The sequence below is a fragment of the Amblyomma maculatum genome, chromosome 1, assembly GCF_055883805.1.
Source record: "Amblyomma maculatum isolate TAMU_Amacu chromosome 1, ASM5588380v1, whole genome shotgun sequence".
Taxonomy (NCBI): Eukaryota; Metazoa; Arthropoda; class Arachnida; order Ixodida; family Ixodidae; genus Amblyomma; species Amblyomma maculatum.
Window position 1 is genome coordinate 366,092,005 of NC_139344.1, and position 24,968 is coordinate 366,116,972.

Sequence of the window (24,968 nt, forward strand, 5' to 3'; positions counted from 1 at the left end):
AAAACTGATTTAACACCAAATTATATATAAAACTCTTATTATGCCACCAGCAGGAGGGCAACCATAGGCGCATAAGTATCAAAGAAATATGCAACCAACTATTAAAAACTGTCCCAAATTTGTCGCTGAGAAAATAGAAATTCGGACATGCGTTAATAATGGCGAAAATAAACCGACGTGGTGCAGTCTTGAGAGGAATGCAGCTAAAGGTTTATAAAGGCAACAAAGGGTCAAAATCGCACAATTTGTGCGTCGAATGGTTTCTTTCAATATGAGCAGCGATGTACTTCGAATAGCCGCAGTAAACGCATACAAACTGTATGTAACGGAAAGTGGATCCGTAATGGATTTTAACCAAAGGGCTGCTACATGTCGACGGCGTTCATGTCGATGCTTCCCCAACGGTTACTAAATGCAAAGCATTCTTTTACGGCTCCAGATGCTTTGTTTTGGTGCTTAAAACAGTAGAGAATTAATTTGAAGACGAAGATGTCAACCGGAAGAAAATAACACATTCTATGCAATACCGCTTTATTGCAAGCAAGATACTGAAATTAAATAGGGATAATCGCATCATAATATGCGGTTGCTGTGTTATCCAGACGAGCTGTTGACCGCTGATGTGCCTTCGCGAATCATCACGGCCTCTTCGGTGCATCGACAGAACTTTTGCCACCGGCTGGGCGGAAGACAGCCAGTCTGGTTGGCATACCAGTCCAGCCTTTGAACGAAGTCCACGTGCTGTCGCCAGCCGTCACGCACCTCGCCGTACGCTTCGAAGTGTGCCTCCGGTAGTGTAGCGACTAGTGCACGGAGCAGCATCTTTCCGCTCACCTTTCCGCCCATGGCCGATGCGTCCTTCACGCTTGCGAGCTTCCACCTGGTAGAAGCAATACCATGATGTTAACAAAACCGTCCGGCTCTGATACTGTATGTTGCGTCCAATTGTGACAGGTCTTAGTAAAGACAGCAAAGGGATACTGGCGGACAACGAAAGCTCATCACGCTTTGTATTGTATGTATTACCCGTAAGAACAGGAAGATTTCAACATAAAGTTATGGAAGAAAACAGAAACGTCAAGTGCATGAATGCGAATATTATGCGGTCACGATGAGGGTGCCTCAGAAAAGGTTACTTCACATTACCGATCTAATAAAGAAACCTTAATAGTAATTATTCAATAAGTGAAGTGCAAATTTATGGGTGATTGTCCGCTTCAGCTGCCTTGGTTTCGAGTACAGTAAAGAAAATGTGAATTAAACCACATTACTCTTTGGCTTCGATAGGGAACTGCGTATGTATGGATGCGAGAGTTGGACTGTGAAAAAGGCTGACCGCCGAAGAATTGACGCGTTTGAATTGTGGTGCTGGCGAAGACTCTTGAGAGTTCCTTGGACTGCCAGAAGTTCAAATCAGTCGATATTGTCGACCATAAACCCTGGCTGTTCATTGGAGGGTCAAATTCTAAAGTTAAAGCTCAGCTACTTTGGTCATCTGATGAGAAGAGAGGAGTCGCTGGAGCAAGATTTGATGTTGGGAAAGGTTGAGGGTCGCTGGAGAAGGGGTAGGCAGCGAACGCAATGGTTAGATGGCATCCTCGAAGCACTTCAGATGAAATTATGTGATGTTATGAAGATAGTGAGAGACCGGAAAGCGTGGCGTGACATGGTCTATAGGGTCACGAAGAGTCGGACACGACTGAACGACTGAACTGAACTGTCCGCTTCAGCTGCCTTGGTTTCGAGTACAGTAAAGAAAATGTGAATTAAACCACATTACTCTTTGGCTTCGATAGGGAACTGCGTACCCAAGGCATGTTGAGAGATAACTTGCTTTGATTAGCGGACACGCCGCAGCGTTCTTTACTCATGAATGGATTACGGCAGGTGATATATCATAGGTGATATAGCACCTGCCGTAGCAGTGGACGCGTAGCAGAGGACGGCAGAAAATTAGGTGGGCTGTTGAGACTAAAATGTTCGCAGGGGACAAGTGGATGCAGCTAGCACACGAACGGGGTAGTTGAAGAAATATGAGAGGCGTTCGCCCTGCAGTGGTCCGGATAATAATGATGATGATGCCACAGGAAAACAACGAAAAGGCTAATACGATTAGCGGGGATGTTCCATCAAAGAAGGTAAATTGAACGGCGTGTATGCACTATTATGTTGATCGAATTTTCACAGGGACACACTTCGCCAGATCGGCAACTGAGCAAAACCTAATTCTTTCTCATTAGCACACTGAATATTTAAGCAAACACTTTCAAAATATTTAAAAAATGTGGAGTATGAACTAGATAGAAAATCATTCCAGGGTCAAATCCTGATCCTTGCTGATGTAATCTAAAAATAAAGCTTATAAATGGCTAACCAAATAAAGGCCATGAATCAGCTGTTTATTATCACTTTTGAGGAGTTAGCGTCAATTAAGAACTCAAAGCCATCGACAGGAAAATATATCTGTTTCTAAATCAAAGAAACCTGATTTACCGAAAGTGCTGCAGCCTTACGAAATTCGGCACCTTTTATCACAAGAAAACGAGCCTGTGCGCATTAGACACCTGGAAGCTCGGCAGTAAACGACGCGTTCGCCGATTACGTGTTGTTGTGGGTATTGCGCCCCGTTTTAACTGCTTGCACTTTGTGCCAAGTCAAGAGCAAGTTTTGCTTTTCCCTTAGATGTAAATAGAAGTAGAGTCATTGTTAAGTGCATGGTCATTATTTTTGCAATCGATAGAACGAAAAGAACAGCATGGCTCGGCACAGTAGAGAAGGACAATTTGAATTTGGCACCGTAATCGCTGCGACGCGTTATCAGTAGACGTGCCACTTCTACCAAGCTTCCTGTGTGACCCAGTCACTCACTATTCGGTCTGTGTGGAATACAAGTACTATTTCTGTAATTCCGCACCATAATAAATCATTTTATAACGTGCATCCACACGTTTGCAATATAAAATAAAACATATGTTCACTAACAATTCGCATGTACTGGGTGTACCGGCTAACTTCAGTCGAAGGGCAAAGGTTGAAATATAAACTGTTGCAAGGGAAACTGAGTCGTCTTGGCAGCTACGCCTTGTGCAAATATGGAAATGTTCACCAAATAGTTAATTCTTCTCAATGCGTCATTACAATTATGTACCAAATTTTAATTATTCCTTTTGAAAAGTGAATAGAATTCTAGGTCGAGCAGTACCTCCAGAAACCATGGATTCCATAGTTTACAATCGTCTAAGCTTCCCGTGCATTTTTCTGTCCAGATCTAGAGAAATCCCACGGAGTACAACTAAAGGGACGTGACTTGAGCATTCGTACGCCATTACTGTGCTCCCCTCAATCACGACCTGATTGCAAGAAACAATTGTTGCTGGCGAGGCTCGATGCTGTATAATATGTGTTGCGGATTCCATACAAACCACTGTACTCACGACGGGACAAGAGGCAGCGCTTACGCGTTTTTTGTTTTTAGCATGATAAATAAAATGGCGCTAGAAACATCAATATGCGACGATTTGCATACCACACTTCGAGGCAAAGCATGACAACGAGGTGACATTTTGCTTCTCACGTACTACACGGGAACAGTCATGCCTGGGCCGAATGACATCCGTTACGAGTGTTTAGACTAACTTCTATGAAAAGTAACCTTCGCCGCTGTGCAGCTTTAGTATTTGCGTTCAGCGTGTTCTATTCCGCGGCGTTTTATCGCCCACAGGAAGGTCCACGGACCTGTCGTGTTTTAGCTCTGTTGTATCCGGGTATGAGAGTTTGCACATCGCTATGTAGCTCGTTGAAAATTAGGCCACAGGTGTCATATCACAAAAGCCTGATTGGCTATTTTACAAGTGAGAACCGTGGTCATCATTTCTTTAGAAAAGCGGCGTCTAGACCGGTTTGAACCTTTGTTGCTGCTGTTTACGAGGGGTGCACTTCGCACGCCTGGATCCACAAATAGCCCTAGCAGTGGTACATCGGAAGGAGATACGTCACCTGGCCCTTTGTGTGCTGTCAAAATAATTTCCCAAATTCTGCACCGTCTAAAAGCATCCACAAAAAAAATCAACGATCACTGGGAGAATATAGTCGGAACCGTCGCGAGTCTACATGCGCCCTCTCAAGAAGAAGGGCGCCTTAATGTAGGGCTCCCGCTTATGCTTCAGAGCGTGCTTAATAAAATCATAAAATCCAGCATGCCTTGTCGGACAAAGGTGATTGACTATCATCATGCAAGGAAATTTGTGACCTGTGTCGCGCATAGGTGATATCAGCCGCCAGAATTTCCTAGGAAAGGATTTGATAAGTGACTGTACATCGCGTAAAAAGTATTTCTGTTTAGCGTCACGCAAGGCGCAAATAGAAAACTGTATAGAGCTTATTTACGTGACGTCATTGCTGCTTTACTGGCAACCATGGCACGCACAACGCAACATGAGAGAGGGAGAAAGAAAGAGAGATTAGGGGCCTACGGCGAATCAGGGTACGGCGTTGGTGAAATCTGAGCTCTGGTTGGACGGCGTTCCAAACGGCGTCTCAGGTGTCCGACAAATGAGCGGCGCGCAGCAAGGAGGACGCAGGGAGGAGGAGGAGGAGGAGTTTCGAACCGCCCAACGTTATGGCGTCTCCGCATTGCAGTGTTACCATAACGGCCGCCTGCTAAACCTGATAGTGAATAGGGTCTAACCGTCTGCGTGTTTAGCCGACGTAGATGCGTTTACCACGAGTTTGGCATTCTGGTATAGCAGTTTTATTATCTTGTTTCTTAACTATCGACAGTATTTAATGAACCATTGATTCTTTTTGTCATTATAAATTGAAATGGGTGGCATGTACCAGCTAATCAATTAGAAAATTCTGCCTTTGATCAGCCTCTAATTTTCGTCCACAGAACACTTGGAGCACCAGGGCAATATTCACCGGCGTGAGTGCAACTTACAGCTATTGATGTAACGTTTTTCAAGCCGATAAATGTTTTAAAACCCCGTGAAATGCTTCCTTCACCCACCTGACGCACATGCCGGGAAAATTAGCTTGGTTGGCAGCGTTCAGGTACTCCACAACAAATCTGGAGAAAGACTGCACTAGCTGCGACCGTTCATCCAAATCACTACGAGAGCCCAAGCACTCGCAGAACTCGGCCCGAACAAACGCATCGGTGCAGTTTCTCTCGGGCGGTATGTGGCCCATCAAGCTCAGGCCACGCTTCGTGGCGAAGGGTGCGTCGAAGGCAGCGTCGTGGTAGAAGGAGAGCGCCAGCAGGGTCGCGTGCACGTCGTAGGCCGTCACCAAGCGGCGTTGATTTACCTGCGTTCCATTCGAAAAGGTGCCACTAAAGCAGGTCGCACTGGCTGTAAAGACAGGAGGGAGGTGGTTCCTGGCCCTTCGGAAGAAACATTTAGATAATTGGGGCTGATTGTGGCGGAACCCAATTATTAAAGTAAACCGTACCTGTTACTAGAGCCGCTGTCGTTCTCTGCGCATCGGTAGACGCAGATGTTGTGACATGTATCTGTTATTTTAATCTGTGTCATATTTCCGTTTCTCTGTCCAAACGAGGAGCGGGTGCCGTCTCAGCCGGATTCAGTAAAAATGTCGAACACTCGTTATTAATTTAAACAGCGCGAACAAGAAGACACAGGACAAGATAAAAGGAAGCCACAATACAAGCGCTGACTCACAACTGTGCCTAAGCGTTTACTTCAAGAACCAGATAAAAACAAATATGACGAAAACGAAACAATCACATGAAACAACCCCTGGGTTCACCTGCTGCACAAAAAGTCACTCAAAAAAGACATCTCTTTGCTTGAAAGAGCAAGAGAAGTCTTGCTGACACACTTATTGTCCGTTGAAATAAAATATGATTCAACTATCGTTCTTGTCATCTTTTCTTTGTGGCGATACAAAATCCTAACCTTGCTAACAATAAGTGTGTCAGCGAGACTTCTCTTGCTCTTTCAAGCAAAGAGATGTCTTAGGCATAGTTGTGAGTCAGCGCTTGTACTGTGGCTTCCTTTTATGTTGTCCTGTGTCTTCTTGTTAGCGCTGTTTAAATTAATAACTAGTGTTCAACATTTTTGCTTTCAACTTAAATCAGTGCACCCTATGTAACTAGTGACTAGCTTTGTCCCTTCAGGCATCAGGCAGCTTGTTTAGTGCCACACCGATAAACACCTAACTGTGCGAGTTCACTCGAAATTTGCCACATGCCCGGCGCCTCCGCAGATGGCTAAGGTTCTCCCATCGAGTACATCAAGGCGCTACTCGGAACACACTTTATATGCGTTATATTGCAGTTATCATCATCATTATCATTGCTACCAAGATTTAATATCGTTTTCTGTACAGTGAACGCCACCGCCCGAAGCAGCCATACAGCACAGAGTATTTCGTAATAGCCACATGCACGAAAAGGCGACGGCTCGTCAATAAGTCTGCGAGAGTGTAACTAGCCATCGTATACCCGTTCGCGAACCTATTGCGCCGCTCTTGCATTCCCAAACCTACATTCTCGAACACCCGCAGCAGTTCAGTGCTTGGGATCTGGTTTTCCTCCAACAGCAATGTGACCTCGACGCAAGACAGACTACATTATATTCGCTTTTGAACAGGAGTAAAGATTGCATTTGATTGATTGGTGGGGTTCAATGACCAGGCCATACTATGCCAAGCAAAAGGCGCAACTTCTAGAGCATTTTTTCCCCAATCAAACATAGGCTGCAAAATCGTTATCTGAGGTGGAGAATTACCTTAAAGAAACTGTGAAGAATATGGACCCCTTTGCTGGACTCTGGTGAAGAAGCAGTAGAGGAATAAAAGACTGCGGCGCCTGAAGAAATTGCTGTATAGTCTCGGAGGAGTAGCGTAGACCAAAGGGTAGCTAGGTGGCCGTGGTCGGGCAGCTACGGCAGTGTACGTCAGCGGTGCGATAGGAGCGGGCGTCATTCTTGAAGCGACAGGAACGTCAGCGTACGCGAGGGGCTCAACGGCTATAGTGCGGGCGGAGGCATGGGCGCTCGCGGGGCGACAGAGGGAAGAGCCTCCGCCACGCGGTCGGCGATGGCCTGTCGAAGGGGCGCCAAGTTTTGAGACAGCTCGCAGTTCTTGGGAAGTAATGATACCTAGCGAGCAACTTCCTTTCGAATGAAGTCTTTGAGCTGCTGCAGCAGCGTGGAGCTTCCAGGTGTAGAGGAGAGACCAGAAAGTGGTTCCACAGGCCCGGGAGGCGGTCAAGTGATGAGGCGCTGCTTGCGCAACTCATCGTAGCTCTGGCAAAGGTTGACAGCTTGAGAAACAGTAGTCAAATCCCGGGACGTTAACATTTGAAAGGCGTCATGTTCAATGCCCTTCAGGATGTGCTTTATCTTGGATCTCTCGGATATCTGTGCGTCGACTCGACTGCACAGATGGACCACATCACCAATGTAACTTGTAAATGTTTCGTTCGGCCGCTGTAATCGATCATGCAGGAGCGAAGCTTGTGTACAGCAGTGCGACCAAACAAGGTTGTAAGATTAGCTTTGAAGGAGTCCCATGTTGTGATATCGGCTTCGTGGTTACGATACCTCAAGTTGGCAACGCCGGTCAAATAAAATATGACGTCTGTTAACTTTGTGTCGTAGTCCCAGTTATTGTAGGAACTCACTCGCTCGTACCTGTGTCGTCGGTCCCGCTGAAGAGTGCAGGGTCTCGCTGGCGTAAGGTGCCAGAGCAGACAATCGGTGGGGTCATCGGGGTGGCCGGTGGGTGTTCGTCTTCAGCCATACAAATTACCGGGAGCGTGCGGATGCGAAGCTCCAGCGTGAGGGAACGATATCAGGCTGCACCCCCACAAAATGTAGAAGAAGGACGTCGAGGGCAGCGTCGAGGTCGGTGTCGAAGTCGGCGAGGAAGCGGGATGATCAAGAACAACACGATCTGCGCAATGGAAATTCCACAACTGCTTCTTCTTCGTCTGAGTCTAGCGAAGGGGTCCACCTTCTTCACAAAACCAAGAAAACATAGCTCACAATCTTCTTCCAGCTCACTTCAGAATGTTGTATGCGATTTGCCTTTCATTATGGTTGATTTCTCTCTTCGTTTCCTCATTTTATATTCCGCTGCGCACACTAGCCCTCTCTGAAGCAGCACGCTAATAGTGCATGCTACGCCATTTCTGGGCTGAGGAAGAGTTTCTTTTTAATTCTGTTTTCATTAACGAATCTAGTTACTCATCAGCGAATTTTACATTCGAAAATCAACCTAATATCGCTCGTCAGCTGTTTAAGCCAACTCATTTAATCTCACTGGTTCTATATTTCCACCATAACTACTCCACTAACTACTAAGAAACCTAACTCAATCTAAGTGTATCCTTATTTCGCAAAACGTTTCGTAAATCAGGGCATTACTCCTAGAGTATGTAAACTTCACCTCGAGGTTGACAGCAACTTGAGGATAGCGTCGGAGCAGCTTTGGCGGCAGCACCACGAAGGCGACAGGCGTCATATCTTCGTGTCGCCCTATATCGGTAGAGCGAGTGTAGCCGAAACGGACGCCGTGGTCGCTAAGAAGCACCAGCGCCGTGTTCTCGAGGGCACCCCGCGCTTGAACGTCTCGCAGAAGTCCGTGTACGGGCCCATCAAGCACGAGCAGTGCTTGGTCGTTGCTATGCGGCACGTCTGACAGCCATACGTACGCAAACATTCGATGATCGTCGTGCGCGTTTAGCCTGAGCACGTCGCGCACGTAGTCCAGATACACCTACGCGGAACGACGTTTGCATATCATTACTGGGGTTCGATGGTACTTTCTAGGAATGTCAATAGCCGCCAGAGCAGCAAGAGTACCGGCATTATGGTGGTTATTTCCACCGCTGAACATGCCCGCCTTGCTATCAACCCTGGTTAGCCTTATTGAGACCCAGTTCTGCCAGCTCACTACTAGATAGTGCGTGATCACTGCCGCTGTTCCTGCAGGCGCCAATAAACCATCGAACTGCTACACTCGAGAACCTACTGAACACAAACTTGAGACGGACGTACCTACAAAGTCTGCAAGTGCCCCCTACATCGGCCTGCCACCCTGGACTGAAAACAAAGACGACCTCGCTATGGGGGTCAGCCGTCAGTGTTTTGTACAGTGTGCAAGTGCGTGCGTAGTGAACAGTTGCCAGGACGCAGAGCTATTGCGGAGGCCCGCCCGATGTGCCGAGTGCTCAGTGACCTAAGACATTTGCGGGGGGGCCTCAAGCAAACTACTGTATACTGTACCATAGTGTATATATTTATTTTATTTTTACCTACCCTTTTCTTTCTCCCTATCGCTCACCTCTTTGACTTCCTTTACCTTTTCCTAGCTATCCCTTTATTTCCGCCGCCCCAGTTCACGTGCTTCAGATATCAGATAGCAGATACCGGGGCTGGCAAACATATTTTCTTTCCTTTTGTATATACAATAAATAACCACTACCACCACCCCGCTATGGTCGAAGGGGATGCATCCGCAGTACTGGAAAACAGGAAGTGGAACCTGTACCAAGCAACAAGGAAGCCTAATACGACGGCGCTACAGCCGACTGTGTAACATAACTACTATTAATCTGCATTAGAGCATACAAGGAAATTATCGTGCTGTAGACACGCCTCCTTCAGCAGCGGCGAAAAGCAGCGAATATCATTAACGGCGGAGCTTAATCGTCCTACACTTTTTGTACGATTAAGCTCCACCATTTATGGTAAAACGCGATAGCATTTCACACACTCACTGGTGGTGTTTTACTCTTTTAATTTTCTAAATTTTATTAGTTTATTTCTATTTTTACTTTATACACGGCGGAGCTTATTAACCTTCTATTTTTGGGCTCGCCAGGGTGGCGTAGTGGTTAAGGCGCTCTACTATTGTGCCTGAAGATTCGGGATCGAATCCCGGCCACGGCGGCCGCTTTTTCATTGCAGGCGCAAATCTAGGCACCCGTGTTCTGTGCTGTGTCAGCGCACGTTATGATCAAAATTTCCGGAGCCCTGAGTCGCTTTGAAAGGTTAAGCTCCAAAACCAAACCGAACATAATTGGTTTGGTTTCGTTTAGTTGGGTTTGGCTTGGTTGCGTTGGGCTAGGTTTCGTTGGGCTAAGTTGGGTTGGGTTGGGTTTGTTGGTTGGTTAGTTGGTTGGTTGGATTTAGGGGGTTTAATGAATCAAAGCGATTTAAGCTACGATAAAAACCGTAGTGGAGGGCTGCAGAACTTTCTGCGACTACCTGCGATATTTTAACTGCAATAACGTCGCATAGCATGCGGGCTCCTTGCTTTTTGCTTCCACCGAAAGTCTAACTTTGGTATATGCTCGAAATATTCAACGCTCTAAATTCAATACGAATCGAAGCACTCAATGGCACTATACGCTGTCGAATCATATGCAATCCTTGCATAAGTAATCGTGTTCTCTTAAGGATTAAAAGTAGTTGCGTACGAAAAACCTTCTTCCGTGACAGTGGTGTCTACCCCAAGAAGAGCCTTGGAAGCTAACAGTAGCGCATTCTCCATACATTGCAATATCAGCCACTCAGTTATTCGTGAGGCAGCAGAACGTTTAGGCTCAGGAAAGCTAGGCTATATTAGAAGCTATATACTAGGAACTTATCTCTGAAGAAGCTAGTATCAGTTATTTTGGTTCTCACACCATGTCTAGGCTTACATTCACTTAGAATATGGACTTTAATAACGCACAAGTGCTGTACAAACGCAGCGTTCAGTGACAATGGCGCCAAACCTGTGCACTCGACACGCCCGCGTAAATAACTACGGCGCAAACACACGCGAAACAATGGTAAGAAAACCTAAAACAAATTTTAAAGCTTTTTGCTTTACATCCGCTCACGGAGGATTGAACAGGGATGTTAACAAAACTAGCATTTTTCTGAGGAAAGTTTTAGACGAAACCGGTAAAGGTCAAGGCTCTGATATTCCTATATTCAATCCAGACATGATCATCCCACCAAAGTGAGCTTTTCTTTCGAGAATGAAGATGTTGTTGTAAAGTTAGGACTTCGCTTACTCCAAAACAAAGCTGCGGTGGCCTTCAAGTAGATTATTACGAAGTAAATATATTGCCCGGTCGGACAATTGCGAATGTTTCGATCTCTTCTACAGCTAATCAGAAAAATATTCATGCTATATAATGCAGTATTTCGATACAATAAATGGGTCAATTCCTAACTCATGAGAATGAATTCCGGCGAGCAAGAGTTCATTTACTAGGCTGGTTCCACTTTTTGAATGAACTGTTATGGCCCTCCCGATTACATCAAACTCGCATGGGGACCTAAGCACGAGGGCATCTCTGGGAATTACCACGCTAATGCTTTCGCCCGTGAGCTGAGATGTCGGGCACCTGTGGATGGCCTGCTCAGCCTTTCCTGATGCTCCCAAAGGATCACCGAATTTCCTTATTAAAATAGCAATGCCTATTTCTACTGCTCCACTGGCGCCACTACTCGCCACCACACGACACGCTCAGTCACACTCACAGTACGTAGTGTGACTCCCCTACGCACATCCATTCATGTCCCCTCACTGGAATCACTTGACCCAAATCATTCATACCACCCTCTTCATTTCCCACTGCACCTCTTGCAACACCCCTACCACTTTTCTGAGAATATAGACATCCTGCCTTCCACAATCACACCCCATTCTCCTGGAACACCACTCGTCTATGCAAGCTCCCCACCTATAAACTAAGGGCAATTAAGCGGGCCATGCTGAAGCTCAAGGGAACGGCCAGTAGGCTACTGATCGAAGGGTGGTCCTTTTGGGACTGTCTTACAGAACCTCTAAGTAATAGCGTTTCCTTCTTCCCCAAGCTACATTCACAAAGTAGAACGGTTCTGACTTTTCTTGAGCATCCAACGTTACGAGTTAGGCAGGCAAAAACATTACCATCTGGCGCCAGCTTGTAAGATATGTCATACTCTAATTTTAGCAGTCTCTGAAACGCATCACAAGAAAATGTTTTCTAGACAACTAAAGAAATTCGCAGTTTGTGTTTGAAGCTCCCTCCGGTTGCTCATTGCCTCTGAGAATTTCGGGCCGTCCGATAACTTCGTTTACACAAACGCAAACGCATATTATTAAAAAGCTATCGTCATTAAATATACAACCTTCACAACCAAGACGTCAGTCGTTTCTTTAAATCAACTCAATATCTGAATGAAACCCTTGCAAATATTCCAGCACTTTCAATTCTGAGAGAGAACCATGATCAGATACTTTTGCTTTCTAGAAAAAAAAAAACTGATTTTATATTTAGTAATCCTGATACATCTGTCCTTCTGCGTGTAGTAAGAAGGAGGTGGATATTATGGCGACTATAAACAAAATGTCAGGTGGCCTTACCTGAGTCTTCAGGCGAGACCCGGCACACCAGTTATCAAGCACCTCGCTTCCATTCATGGCGAGCACGATAGGCCGTGAATAGTAATCGGTAGGCGGCATACGGAAACCTCTGTAATTTGGGTACGTGAACAGGCCATACTGGGCCATCTCCTCGAGGAAGAGAGTGACGTAACCGCGCCTGGCGAAAACACCCCACAAGTGCGGAATGTCATCGAAGGTGGCGTTCCCAAAGAGCCTGTCGACGTCATCGGCTGCCGCACCGGAGAGAATCGGAATCTGGTTGCCGAAGGAACTCTCGCCCACCTGCGGCAGCCCAAGATCGGTTTTGAATATTAATAATAATAATTGGTTCACAGGAAGGGAAAGGCGCCCGGACATTTGTGTCTGTGGAGACCTGAACCACGCCGTAAGGAAGCGGAGGGAGGTGTGAGTGAAAATAGAAAGAGAAAAAGAGGAGCCATAGCGAATGGCTCCGGGGTAATTTCGACCACCTGGGGATCTTTAACGTGCACAGACATCGCACAGCACATGGACGCCTTTCTGTTCCGCCTCCATCGAAACGAAGTCGCGTCGGGTTCGAAACACTCCAGCACAATAGTCAGGCGTCTTAACACTGCCCCACCACGGCGGGTCAGGGTCAATTTCAGCTAAAAGAACCTGAGGAACGCAGTAATCAGTGCACAAGGGTCGCTCACTGAATCACTAGTTCTTGCTTGGTGCACAACTCCTCTCACCTCACGATAAAATCAAAAGCAGTTTAAGACTAAAAAACATTCCTTATGATCAGACGGAGTAGTCTCATTTAAGTTTAGAGGTGTAGCTTATTCATTGACATGCATAAGTTCGGTTGAAAATGACGTTCGTAGTATGCAAATACAGGGGTGCACCGCAAAATGCTTAAAAGAGTGTGGCGGAGCAGATACGGATTCAGATACGCAGTACCGCGCAATATCATTACTTATCTCTCTAATTAAAACAATCGCACACAAACCAAGCTCCGATTCCGCACCTTGTTGTACCCTAGCATTTCGAACGCGTGAAGTTCTTCCATCAACAGCTTCCGTGTTCGCTTCATGTGACGGTTGAAGTTTATTCGAGACGTTGAGTCGATGCCGAGGACAAGCACGTTGAGACGGTCGCCTTTTGTGGTGTTGCGCCTTGTCTGCCTCGCTTTCTTTCGCTGCGGAAGCAGGAAGTAGTCGGTGAAGAGGGTCTCGATTCCTGACACGCACGTCACAGCCACGTACTCCTCGGACAAGGCCTTTCCGAAGATGATGGGCTTCTTAGCGCCGAAAGAAAATCCCCAGTCTGGAGTGCTCGAAGTCGAACTCCTCAGTACTTCGCGATAGGTGCATTGAGCGTGTTTTGCCGAAAGGGCGCCATAGTACTCGGACATGCGGGTGGTGTTCAAATACAGTACGTTCCCACGACGATAGACCACGGTGGCTCGGCGGCCGGGACAGCGCCTGTGCAGACTCGTGTCGGTCCTGTTTACGTGACGTATGGTCCAGTGGTACGACGGGTAGAGCGGCATAGCGCAACCTGGCGTCTCAAAGAGGCGACCGATTGGTGACACTGTCCGGAAGTAGCGCGTGAGGAAGCGGACCTCGGCCTTTAGAATCGGGTACATGATAGCCGCGTAGACGCAAGAGACAAATAAGCACGTACGCCACGAAATATTGCGCAATGAGCGCATGGTCAACTTCTTCTTCTTGGCCTTTTGAAACGTGGCACTTACCCACGTGAGGAAATGGCCAAGGCGTATAGTTGCGTTAGTTCTATAGTCAATTTCTATAGTCAATTGCGACAAAAATATCATTACCAAACAAAATTTTTATAAAATGTAGGGATGAAAAACGATAGAAGAGTATTTAAGGAAAACTAACGGCCATGATATTTTAGTTTAACAAGAAGGTCTCAAAAAATTTTAAAACAGTTTGCAATTCAACCTGCCACATGCAATTATACACTCAAGAAGAATCGAACAAATACAGTCCAATGCAAATCATTTGACGCTCGTATTGAATGATACTAACACTGGTAGAGACAAACGTGTGACTAACGTGAAGAGAGAGACCTTCATGTAGATATTTCTCTCAAGTGCGACCTTCTAACGATACGGGAGAAAATTCTCTATAGTTTCAATTTCCCCGCATGAGCCAAATAGGTTTGTCAGTGTAAACCCACGTCTGCAAATGCATGTTCTGGGTTCACGCTGATGCAGCCAGGAGCGGAGTTGTATTTGACGTTCATTGCCTAAGCTGGAAGCCGTTACAGTCGTACGGAACGAGTGACCTTCTACATCGTGGCTCGACAATGGCGGCAATTTCAGGCGGGAGCCCGGCCAAGCGTCTGCTTCGTCGATGGTCTGCAAGGTCCAGAAATACTCCGCATCTCTAACAAGTTGTTACAAGAGGGGGGGTGTATATTTTTCAACATATGCGGGGGATGCATAAATGCAGGGAACAGTCAGAGTCAGGCGTGTCCCAGTCCCAGTCCTCGCCCTTTCCCCTCGTCCTTTTCTCCATGCGCAGCGCCGCACGGCGCAGCTTGATTGGATTATCAATATAAATTTAAACTCGAAATCTCGCACTGCAACAGTGTCATTGATCAATCACATAGCGCTTTTACATGAACGGGCGTTTGAACCATGTTCTAAGTGCTAGTCTTCAGTGTTATTTAGTAGTGGATCACGTAGCCTGGATGATATGTGTTGCAACGGCTGAAACCTGAAAATCGCCACCAGAGTGAAGTTAGCGACGGGATATGTCACTGACGCATTAAGAGCCCACCTTTCTAAGACACCAGCCAACTCCTTTAAATCAATACCTACATGACCAAGGACCCAGACAAAACGGACCTCGTTCAAAGTGCATGGTAAAAACGAACTACCGAAGGAAAAGGCTCAAAAAATGTTTTTGTGAAGTTTCGAGACGAAAACTTACAAATTATCTACCCTTGCTTCTTCTTCTTGCCGGTACACCATCGGATCTTTGAAACCGTTTGTGCCATTGGCTTCAAGATTTAAATGAACCGTTTTTACGTGGAGAATTCGACTCATTTGTTTTAGTTCCAAAATGTTGTCAGAAAGCGTCTCATTTGAAATGTATAAAGTGAAAAGAAATTAGATATGCTTTACATCTTACGGAACGTAAGTAGACCCCTTGCTTTACTGAAAAAGAAAACGAAAAATGATTGAAAATCGCTGCACAGTTCTGGCTAGGCCACTGTTCAAAACAAACTTTCTGTAAAGGAAAAAACATTTCTTCCCAACACCCATTCAAGAGACCAGGTGGAAAATCATACTTTTGGATACCAAACACAAGCAGACGTGAGTAGGATCAATAAAAAAACATTTCTGAGTAAAAAAACGACACAAGGTATAAACATTTAACGGGAGTTTATTCTCCGGATCAACAGTGCAGTTACAGAATCTTGTAATGTGGCAAAACTTGAAGATCTATGTCAATATATATATAGAGAGATTAATGAAATAAATCCGTGTTGTTATCATCGGCCCCTTTACATACCTACAATCGCGCCGCTTGTCGACGGGACCAGACTCCTGCTGATTTCGGACGAGTAGTGGGACGTTATCGTTAAGGCGAGAAAATCTGAAACGACTGAACTAGGCTCATGCTTACGGTTGGTATGGCATATGTCGAAGTAGAAATCAAAAGCGAGGCATCAGCTGAACCCACTGTTCAACGTAGATTATAGCCAAAGCTGTTAGTGGACAGACGTACACGTCCACTTATCACTGCGGAACTTTAACAGGATCCATTGGTTGCTGGCTTTGCGCTAGTTTAAAAAACCCCTATACAGATATCGTCCCGATCTTAAGATATACTTAGGATCGAACATCCAGTGCAAAGCTCTGATCAGTGAATAGTTACTTATTGGCCAGCAAGTTCGCTGTGTTTCGAATTTGTGATATGATAGAATTTTTATAATCCTGCAAAAGACCCCATCGTGAGCCCGCAGTACTTAGGAAGTCGGCCGATTTCTAATATAGTTTCTTTTATTGAGTTTAACGTCCAAAAGCGAATCACGTGTTAAAGTGCATGAAAGACGTCGTAATCGAGGGCTCACCAAATTTAACCAGCACTTGTATCGTACAGGTAACACAGGCGCTTTGTTTATTGGCTCCATCAAAAAGCGGCCGCCGCGGCTGAATTATTCTTTGGCTCATTATTCCAGTGCAATAAAGAATTCATCAACCACCTGTAGGTAGTTAAAGGTGGACGTCAGACATTATACCTGCCGATTTTGTCAGGATTAAGCACACCCTTATATTACATGGTGCACTAAGCACTGCACTTTCCGTTCCACGAGCACAAATCACGATCACAGAAGTATTATCCACGCTTGCTGAAGTACGAGGTCACCGTCGTTTTGTAAAACTATCCAAAAAAACACTTGTCGCATTCAAACCTGTACAATGATGCTCTTTGTAATGTTATAAGCGACAAGCGTCAAAGCACACTTTCGCCAAAATAACTTTTGTGCCGGAACTATTCTCAACGGTTGACAGTCATGTGCCGTCGAAACCACATCAGCTACCACGGTTAATTAAACACAAAAGCAAATCACTAACTAGAACAGTGAATGAAGCCACTTTACAAATCCTCATTCGTCTACAGTGTCGTGACGTCACTGCACCACCGTTACGTATCACCTATGAACAAAGGAAAATATTTTCGCTGAAACGAAAAATGGTCCACAAAACAATCTAATTCATCCCCCTCGGGTTGTGACCGAATCAGCTACCCCTCGACTATTGTGTACACTTAGTTCAATACTTTACGCGACCACTCCATGCCTCTTAGTTGGCAACACTGTTCCATTTCAATGTTAAGGCTTCTCAAGCATCCATAGTTTTTTTTTCTTTTAATAAGAACTTTTTTTCATGCACTACATACGATCTACAAGTTGTCTCAAAAACTTAACTTCATCCAAGGTTTTAAAAATGAAAGGCACTTCAGATGGGAACGGAATCAGAAGCATAAGGCTGCCACTAGCCTCATAATATTCACGCTATTTTAGTTAACCCTAATTAATCCTGTATAATACCCCGACTTATTAATATTGTCTTTATACCACAAGTTTGATGCGAAGGGTTGTTGCGCATCTTCACAAACCTTTAAATAAATCTTCTTCCACGTAAAATATGCAACACGTGTTCTTTTTTTCGTATTACAGTGAAATCTCTCGAAACGTGGAGAGTGAAAAGCCACGTTACGAGACGCCTGCCAACCACTCACTGTTCTGCCATGCAGTAAGATATCTTAACCTTTAAATGCAGACGCTCCAATAGGGCACCAACGACAGAATATAACTCTCAGCTCACACATCGTAGTCGGTAAAACGCGCCAGCCTCAAAAATGACTGCCTCAAATCACCAGTAATCGTAGACCGCAATTTTATTTATAGGTTTTTTTTTCGTATGCATCGCGTAATTTCTTTCCCGTGCTAGCGCTAAGTGGCCATATACATCTTGTAAAATTATTGGAACTGGAAAATTTCCGCAACCGTCGAAACCGCGCCACCAAGGCCGCTTCTAGGTTTTTGAACACATGGATAGATGGATGATGTTAAATCCTTTTAATATTGCTGCCACGGCGCATTCCACCTAGCTTTGACTACTAATATATTTTGCACTTATTCTAACCTTGATTTTAACAACCAAATAGTTTCTATTTGGTTGCTTCCACCTGTCAATGTTCTAATTTTCTTCCACACTCTTTAAGCTAAAACTTGCTATTTTGTATATCTGCAATGCCGTCTCGCGGAGTCGTGAAACCTCGAGCTCGGCCGCAGAAAAGCCAGAGTGTCCTCTCTGGTACGTAGTGTAACTCTATGGTTGTCTTACTCTCAACTTGCAATGAATGAGCGAGGTATGATGCAGTGTGGCAGGCCAAAGGGAAGCGAACGGCAGGGCGTTCTGCCACTTATAGGTATTTGGCCCCCTGCCTCATGTTGCATAACGCCCCGCCAGGCTGACGCAGTGGTTACGGCGCTCGACTACTGTTCCCAAGGATGCGGGATCAAATCCCGGCCTCGGCGGCCACTTTTCGATGGGGGTGAAAAGCAAGGCGCCCTTGTGCTGTGCGATGTCAGTGCACGTTAAAGAACCCCACGTGGTCGAAATTTCCGGAGTCCTCCACTACAGAGTCTCTCATAACCTGAGTTGCTTTGGGAGCGGAAGTCACGGCTAGACACTATATAATACGGCAAGGCTATTCTGTATTTTTTTTTCTATAATAATAATATTGTAAGAATTTCCGGTAACTGTAAATATATAATTTATGCAGATGGCTGTACGGTTCTAGTTTCTGGCAAGTACCCAACCTAGATTAAAGAAATAGCAGATATTTTCTGCTGTAGACATCAGGAACGATGTCACTTGGATAGATTAATCCTCAATAAAAGCAAAACATTATGCGTCTTATTCTGCACACCAGGAATGCCAATTACACCTCCTGATTACTTTCGTTTAGGTCCCTATTGCATAATAATAAAACGTATCAAAACACTAGTAGTAGTTATGTCTGAACGAGCATATTATAATAACTTCATCAAACCTTAGCAGGGTTGTAGGTATCTTGAACCAAAGTCGCCGAATACTTCCTGCTACTTATCAAGAAACGTATTTACAATGCGCTTTTTAATTCTCAAATGTACCACTACTCTTTAATTTGAGCAAATACCTCGATAACAAATATTAACAAGCTTTTACTACTACAGAGAAAAGCCGTCCGCGCTACAGAGAATACGCTCCGGTTTGAGCATGCACTACCACTTTTCCGAAAACACAGGATCACTCCACCGGAAAATATTTACCTGTGCAAGCTGCTGTGCGCGTATAAAAAGAAGCATAGTGCAAGGAATATCAAAAACCATTTTAAATTTAGCAAACCTTAAAACGGTGTCAAAAACCTACAAATTTAGGTACCAACCACCATGGTTTGTTCCCTTTTTAACGTAATGGATTTGAGGTTGAAAGGATAAATACTCACTACCGTCCTTTTGAATGATATTGATTTGCAGTGCATAGCGAATACGCGCCAGCTGACTAAAGTGTAATTAGGAAATACCATGGTAGCAAAGGAGGCGGAGCTGCCATAATCATTACAAATTATTAAATAATAGTGAGCATGCCTGAAGTGCCTAATATTGAATGCATTTTCTGTAAGGCATACCACAACACTGTCCGGTATGTTGCAGGAGCTTTGTATAGACCTCCTGGATCACCTGTCAGTGTCTTATATAACCTAGCAGATTATATGAGAACATTTATTAAGCCATACGATCGAATAATTTTAGCAAGCGATTTCAATTTATCGAATATTGACTGGCCAACTTTCGAAATCAAAACCCATAATGATAAATCAAGTGAGGCACTGCTTGATATAGCGTTTTCATATGACTTCCCACAAACTGTAGGGTACCTGACCCGAATACAAGGGTCATCCATACTAGACCATTTGTTTCTGGCACAAGTTTAGATGGAACTAAATGTGTAGTCATACCCAGTATCTATGATTACCAGGCCGTCTTACTAACTCTTTCCAACTTGACTGTTGATAAAAATTGCTCTGAAATACATTTTAGAAACTTCTCTCGCGCTGATGATGTCTCCATTCTCGATATTCTTTCCTTCAATTTTGATACATTTTGTAATAACACTGACAGTGTTCACAAATTTTGGGACCAGTTTAAAGCTATGATATATGAATTCATTGAATGACACGTTCCGGTTATTGTTAAAAAAAAAATGACAAGAAACCAATGGATTTCTCGGGCGACACTGCAGTTAAAAAGAAAACTAAAACAGGTTCAAAAAGAAAAAAAAAGCAAATAGTAATTTTCGTAAATTAGAACGAAAGATCCGTTTGCTTAGTTCTTAGCTAGAACAGAATGATGTCGCTGATAAACAGCGTTACTTTGAAGAATCTTTACCCAACTTTATCTCTCTCAGAGTATCCCGAAAAATTCCGTCGCTTGGTCTCCCAAACCTCAAGGATCAGTAATGAGTTTGAAATCAAAGGAGTTTGGTCAGCGATGCACAAACAGTATCTAATGAATTCAATGAACATTTTAGGTCCGTGTTTAATGATGACAACAATATATTTCCAAAATTTGAAGCTTCTCTCCCGCCTCTGAATGACGTTGTAATTAGCGAGCATGGCATTTTAAACATGTTGCTTAATCTTGAAATAAAGAAATCACCTGAACCAGAGAACATACCTAATGCCTTTTCTTTTTTAAGGTATTCACAGTGAAAATCTAAGTATTTATTTGATTTATTTACAAATTCCTTAAATGAAAGTCAAATTCCGAAAGACTGGGGAACTGCTAGAGCGAAACCACTTCGTAGATGTGGAGACAAGCGATTAATCAAGAACTACCGCCCTATTTCACTCACATCGACTGCTTATGAGCTACTTGAACACATTCACAATCACATATCAAAGTTTCTCGAAGCTAATAATTTTTTTACTAAGTATCAGCATGGATTCAGGAGGGGTTACTCACCTTACTGTACACAGTTAGCAGAAACTATACATAATTTAGACTCGTCAGTTAACAATGGAACGCAGATTGATGCCGTATTTATGGTCTTCTCGAAAGCTTTGATAAGGCTACTCGCGAAAAGTTAATTTTAAATTGGACACAATACTTCATAACGAACAATTAGTAAAATGTATTTAAGCCTACCTTTAAAATAGAGAAAAATTTGTAATTTTTAACGATCATTCTTCTAACAGGCTTGCAGTTCACTTTGGCGTACTGGATCACTTTGGCGTTTAGAGGATACTCAAACTGCATATTTATAGAGAGAAGCAGGTCTCCCAAATTCCTAACCGGAGCCATATTGCAAAACTAAAACACTTGGAGAATTGCGCTCAAATTTCGTATTACCGAGTATCGTAATCGTTGGCCAAGTTTTTAGTTGGTTATTGCGGTATTTACATCCAATTGGTAACGATGGGAATCAAAAATTTGCCCAGAACAACCTCCACCACATTCATTCATGGAGAAATCTCTGGTTTGTGACCCTTAACTTTACTAAATACGCAACAATATATTTGCATCGCTGTCACAACTTTCGCTAATAATTTAATTTGCGACTTCTGATTTTCAGCTTCAACTTGTCCAATCTTATACTTACTTATACCTAAGCATCGTTATCAATAATGATTATCATTGAGGCAAGCACACTTAATTTTCTTTCGACAAGTGTGCCCCTAAGAAATATCATCTATAATCTGCGAATAAAAAAACAGTTTCTGAAAAATTGAAATCTTTATTTCCATTGCTCCTCAAATTTAAAATCATCTTCGAAGAGTCGTTGGTCAGGTCGCGACCTAATATGAAGTCCACGCTAAGTGTACCCGAAAAGGAACTGCACAAGAATGCTGAATTGGGCGAGTTGGTGCATTCGCATTCTAGGAAACGTAGAGCAAAGAAGACAAGGACAAAAAAGAAGGAAACACACACGAGCGCTCGTGTGTGCTCCTTCTTTTTTGTCCTTGTCTTCTTTGCGCTACGTTTCCTAAAATGTACCCGAAAAATTCAATAAAGACATACAAAGCAGAGCCTTCCTTTCTATTTACTGCTGTGTTGGATAAAAAAAAAAAAGGATAAACAAAGAAGGCAACACTCAAACCACAAATATAGGATGAAAAAGTACGAAGGTTATATAGAAACATTTAACTGGATTACATATTCACTTTCTTCATTCCGCACTTTCGCACATTTCTTCGTCAAGCCTCCGTTCTCGTTGACGACGCATTGCGCACTGCTGTTCATGAGTCCCGTGATCGCACTCACTCGCACCAAAACATGGACGCTGTATTGGCTGCGACTAGGTTCATTCTAAACAAAAACATCCCAAACAAATGAACGTAAACACGGACAGCACGGCGCCAACTCGGCGGTGGCGGATGCGCGCTGCAAGGGCCGTTTGTCGGGTTACCTGCCGCGCGATGCAATCCAAAACGCACGCCTTGGACTCTCCACGTGTGGCTCAAGGTGCACACGGACGCTACCTCGGCGGGAATTTCCGACACAACATGTCAACAACTAACACAGGCAATTCAGGTTCTCATGTTTGTACGAGTTGACAACTTTTCGGTCTGGATGCAGGACACATCTTGCTCCATGTTGGTGCAATAGATTTGATGGAAGGGAAATGAAGAGAATCTGTTTACAAAGCGAAATTATTACACCTGTGCATATCTGTCATAGTTTGTGGCCGGTGAAGGGCTTTGCTAGTTACTGATTGATTGTAATCCATTGAACGGGCTGGAGGACTGAGTGGGCTGAAGGGATGATTATCTGTGAATTCCCATTATGAGGCCGCGCTTACAACGTCCGTATACAGCCCAACGGCAAAATTTTCAGCATGACGAGGACATCTGGTTTAAACATGTAGACTCGCTTTCATTTTTGAACATGTCCTAGAAACTGTCAGCAACGTTCAACAAGGGACTGCCGGGATCTACAGTAGAAAAACGTTGAGTAGGACAGCAGTGGCCATGACTCTCAGCTTAGCGCGCGCATATTGTCGCGTATTGCCCACCAGGTATGACGACTTAGCGGCACGGCAATTTTAACAAGAGCGGTTTGTTACTTGCGCAAACGGGCCGCGAAAGGCACGCCACACGTGAAGGCCCTACGCAGCGGTGGGAAACCGGAGATGTGTACTGGGCACGGTATGCCTGTCTCGTTCGCACCCCTGAGAGGGCGAGGAGAAAAATAAAGACTTCTGCAGATGCACCCGTGCAGGATGCACTACGCAGCAGAATAGGCGACGATACACAGGAGAGGCACACAATACACACATACACATAAACAAGACCAATGCTGCACTGAGAACTGATTAAATATAACACCAACATTCTCTTCCTTCTCAATTTCTAAGGACACCCACCACATTTTCTTTGACGGTCGTCCCAATGATCTAAAAAGTCTTTCTCTTTCTTTGACAAAAAAACTGAAGGCATGCTAACGCAGTCTTCACCAGCTAAAGATATCTCCCAAGCTTCCAATATCTCTCTAGTTAATCTGTCCTTGTTCTTCATCAACACTATACGTATATTATCTATACGTATATTATCTCACACATGCAACTTAGCATACTTTTATAAACTACCACATTAGTGCAAGACCATCAGACATAGACCTTGCGAACTACCGGGTGCGAGAGGTTCGCTTTCAATGTCAATGACGACCACGCAACACGCTGATGTCGGATTTTCTCCAGAATGAGACATATCGCACCACTTCAGAATGAGACGCCATGTGAGTGAGCTAGGAAGCTCCGCAATTTCTGCAGGGTACGTTTAGCTAACAGGCCTGGTACATCCTTCTCTCGACGTAATTTTTTTTTTCGCCTAATTTATTAGAGTCAATCCGGAATAATATTCCTTACATTAACTATGGATGAACAGAATAGAGGAAACGGTGCAAGAAATTGGAACCGAGTATCTACAAATGTGCCTGCCCAAAGCTAAAACTTCCATTCAAGTTTTCTCCACCGAGGTCTTAGTGTCCTCTCTTCGCGTCGTTTTCCAGTAGTTGCAGCTAGCACTTCACTCAATTGCATACGAAGTTGATAACCTAGGAAGAGGAGGAAATTTTATTCAGGACAAATTGGTGTGCTGTCTCTTCGTGAGGGGACGCTTCTCCTCGAGCCGCTCCAGTGATGGTCGGCGCTCCATAGCGCTCGACGACCTCCTTGGCCCAGGCCGTGATGGCGTTTTGCCGGCCTGGATCAGAGCTAAGGAATGCGGCCTCCCACTCTTCTGAATTGGTGATCTGCAGGCCCTCCGGCAGTTGCATGGTACCACATTTAAACATGGTGTGCTCTAGGTCTGCCCTCTGATCACCGCAAAGGGAGCATGAGAGGCTGTATTCGCCTGGATACTATTGCGCTAATTTATGTGGGTTAAAGCACATAATTGTCTGAAACAAATCACAACAAACAATACTCAGAAAAGGTGTTAGCCTAGCGCTACTCCAGCGGAGCGCGTTCAAAGAGCGCGCCGGTCGGCCGCCGCCTAGAGAGCGAGAGAAAACAAATGAATAAAAAGCGGATGGAGCAGCTCGCCCATTCTTCTTTTCGCCTGGCGGCGCGGCCAACGTTTGGCGTGGCGTCGAGAGCGACAAGGACGAGGCCGCTTTCCACAACACAAGCTGGAGTTTAGGAGCGAAGGCTGCCGTAATCGCCGCAAGGTTGTGATCAGTGTGATCGTATCTTCAATCCGGAGCACAGACGCCGCGCAGTGTTCGCACCGCCACTCCTTGCGTTGCCCCACGGTTGCACAACGCCTCTATCAGCCTATCAGCTGCGTTTCCTCGTTCGCCCCCCGCTGCGTCGGTCGTTGTCGACCGCCGCGCAAAGCAAGCAGACACCCCGGTTTTTCCTCGCCGCCGGCGGCATCCGCTACGCTGCTAAACTTGTGAAAGGCCGTCATCGGCACCTGCGCACAATGGAAATGGATCCGCTGAGCAGCGTTCAGACGGCCGCGTACTTGACTCACATCGGCGCGGTCCGGCCCGATGTCGCCGACTTGGCTTCTTTG

At 44.8% G+C, this 24,968-nt stretch overlaps 1 protein-coding gene across 1 annotated transcript; it reads right to left on the reverse strand.

Annotated features, from left to right (window-relative positions):
* Positions 1–594: 594 nt before the first annotated feature.
* LOC146208030 (uncharacterized) lies at positions 595–14,005 on the reverse strand. Its single transcript, XM_084577935.1, has 5 exons — positions 13,367–14,005; positions 12,376–12,678; positions 8,416–8,745; positions 5,009–5,307; positions 595–880 (listed from the first exon to the last, which is right to left on the reverse strand). Exons 1-5 carry the CDS (start codon positions 14,003–14,005, stop codon positions 595–597), a joined length of 1,857 nt encoding a protein of 618 aa, XP_084434061.1.
* Positions 14,006–24,968: the final 10,963 nt, after the last annotated feature.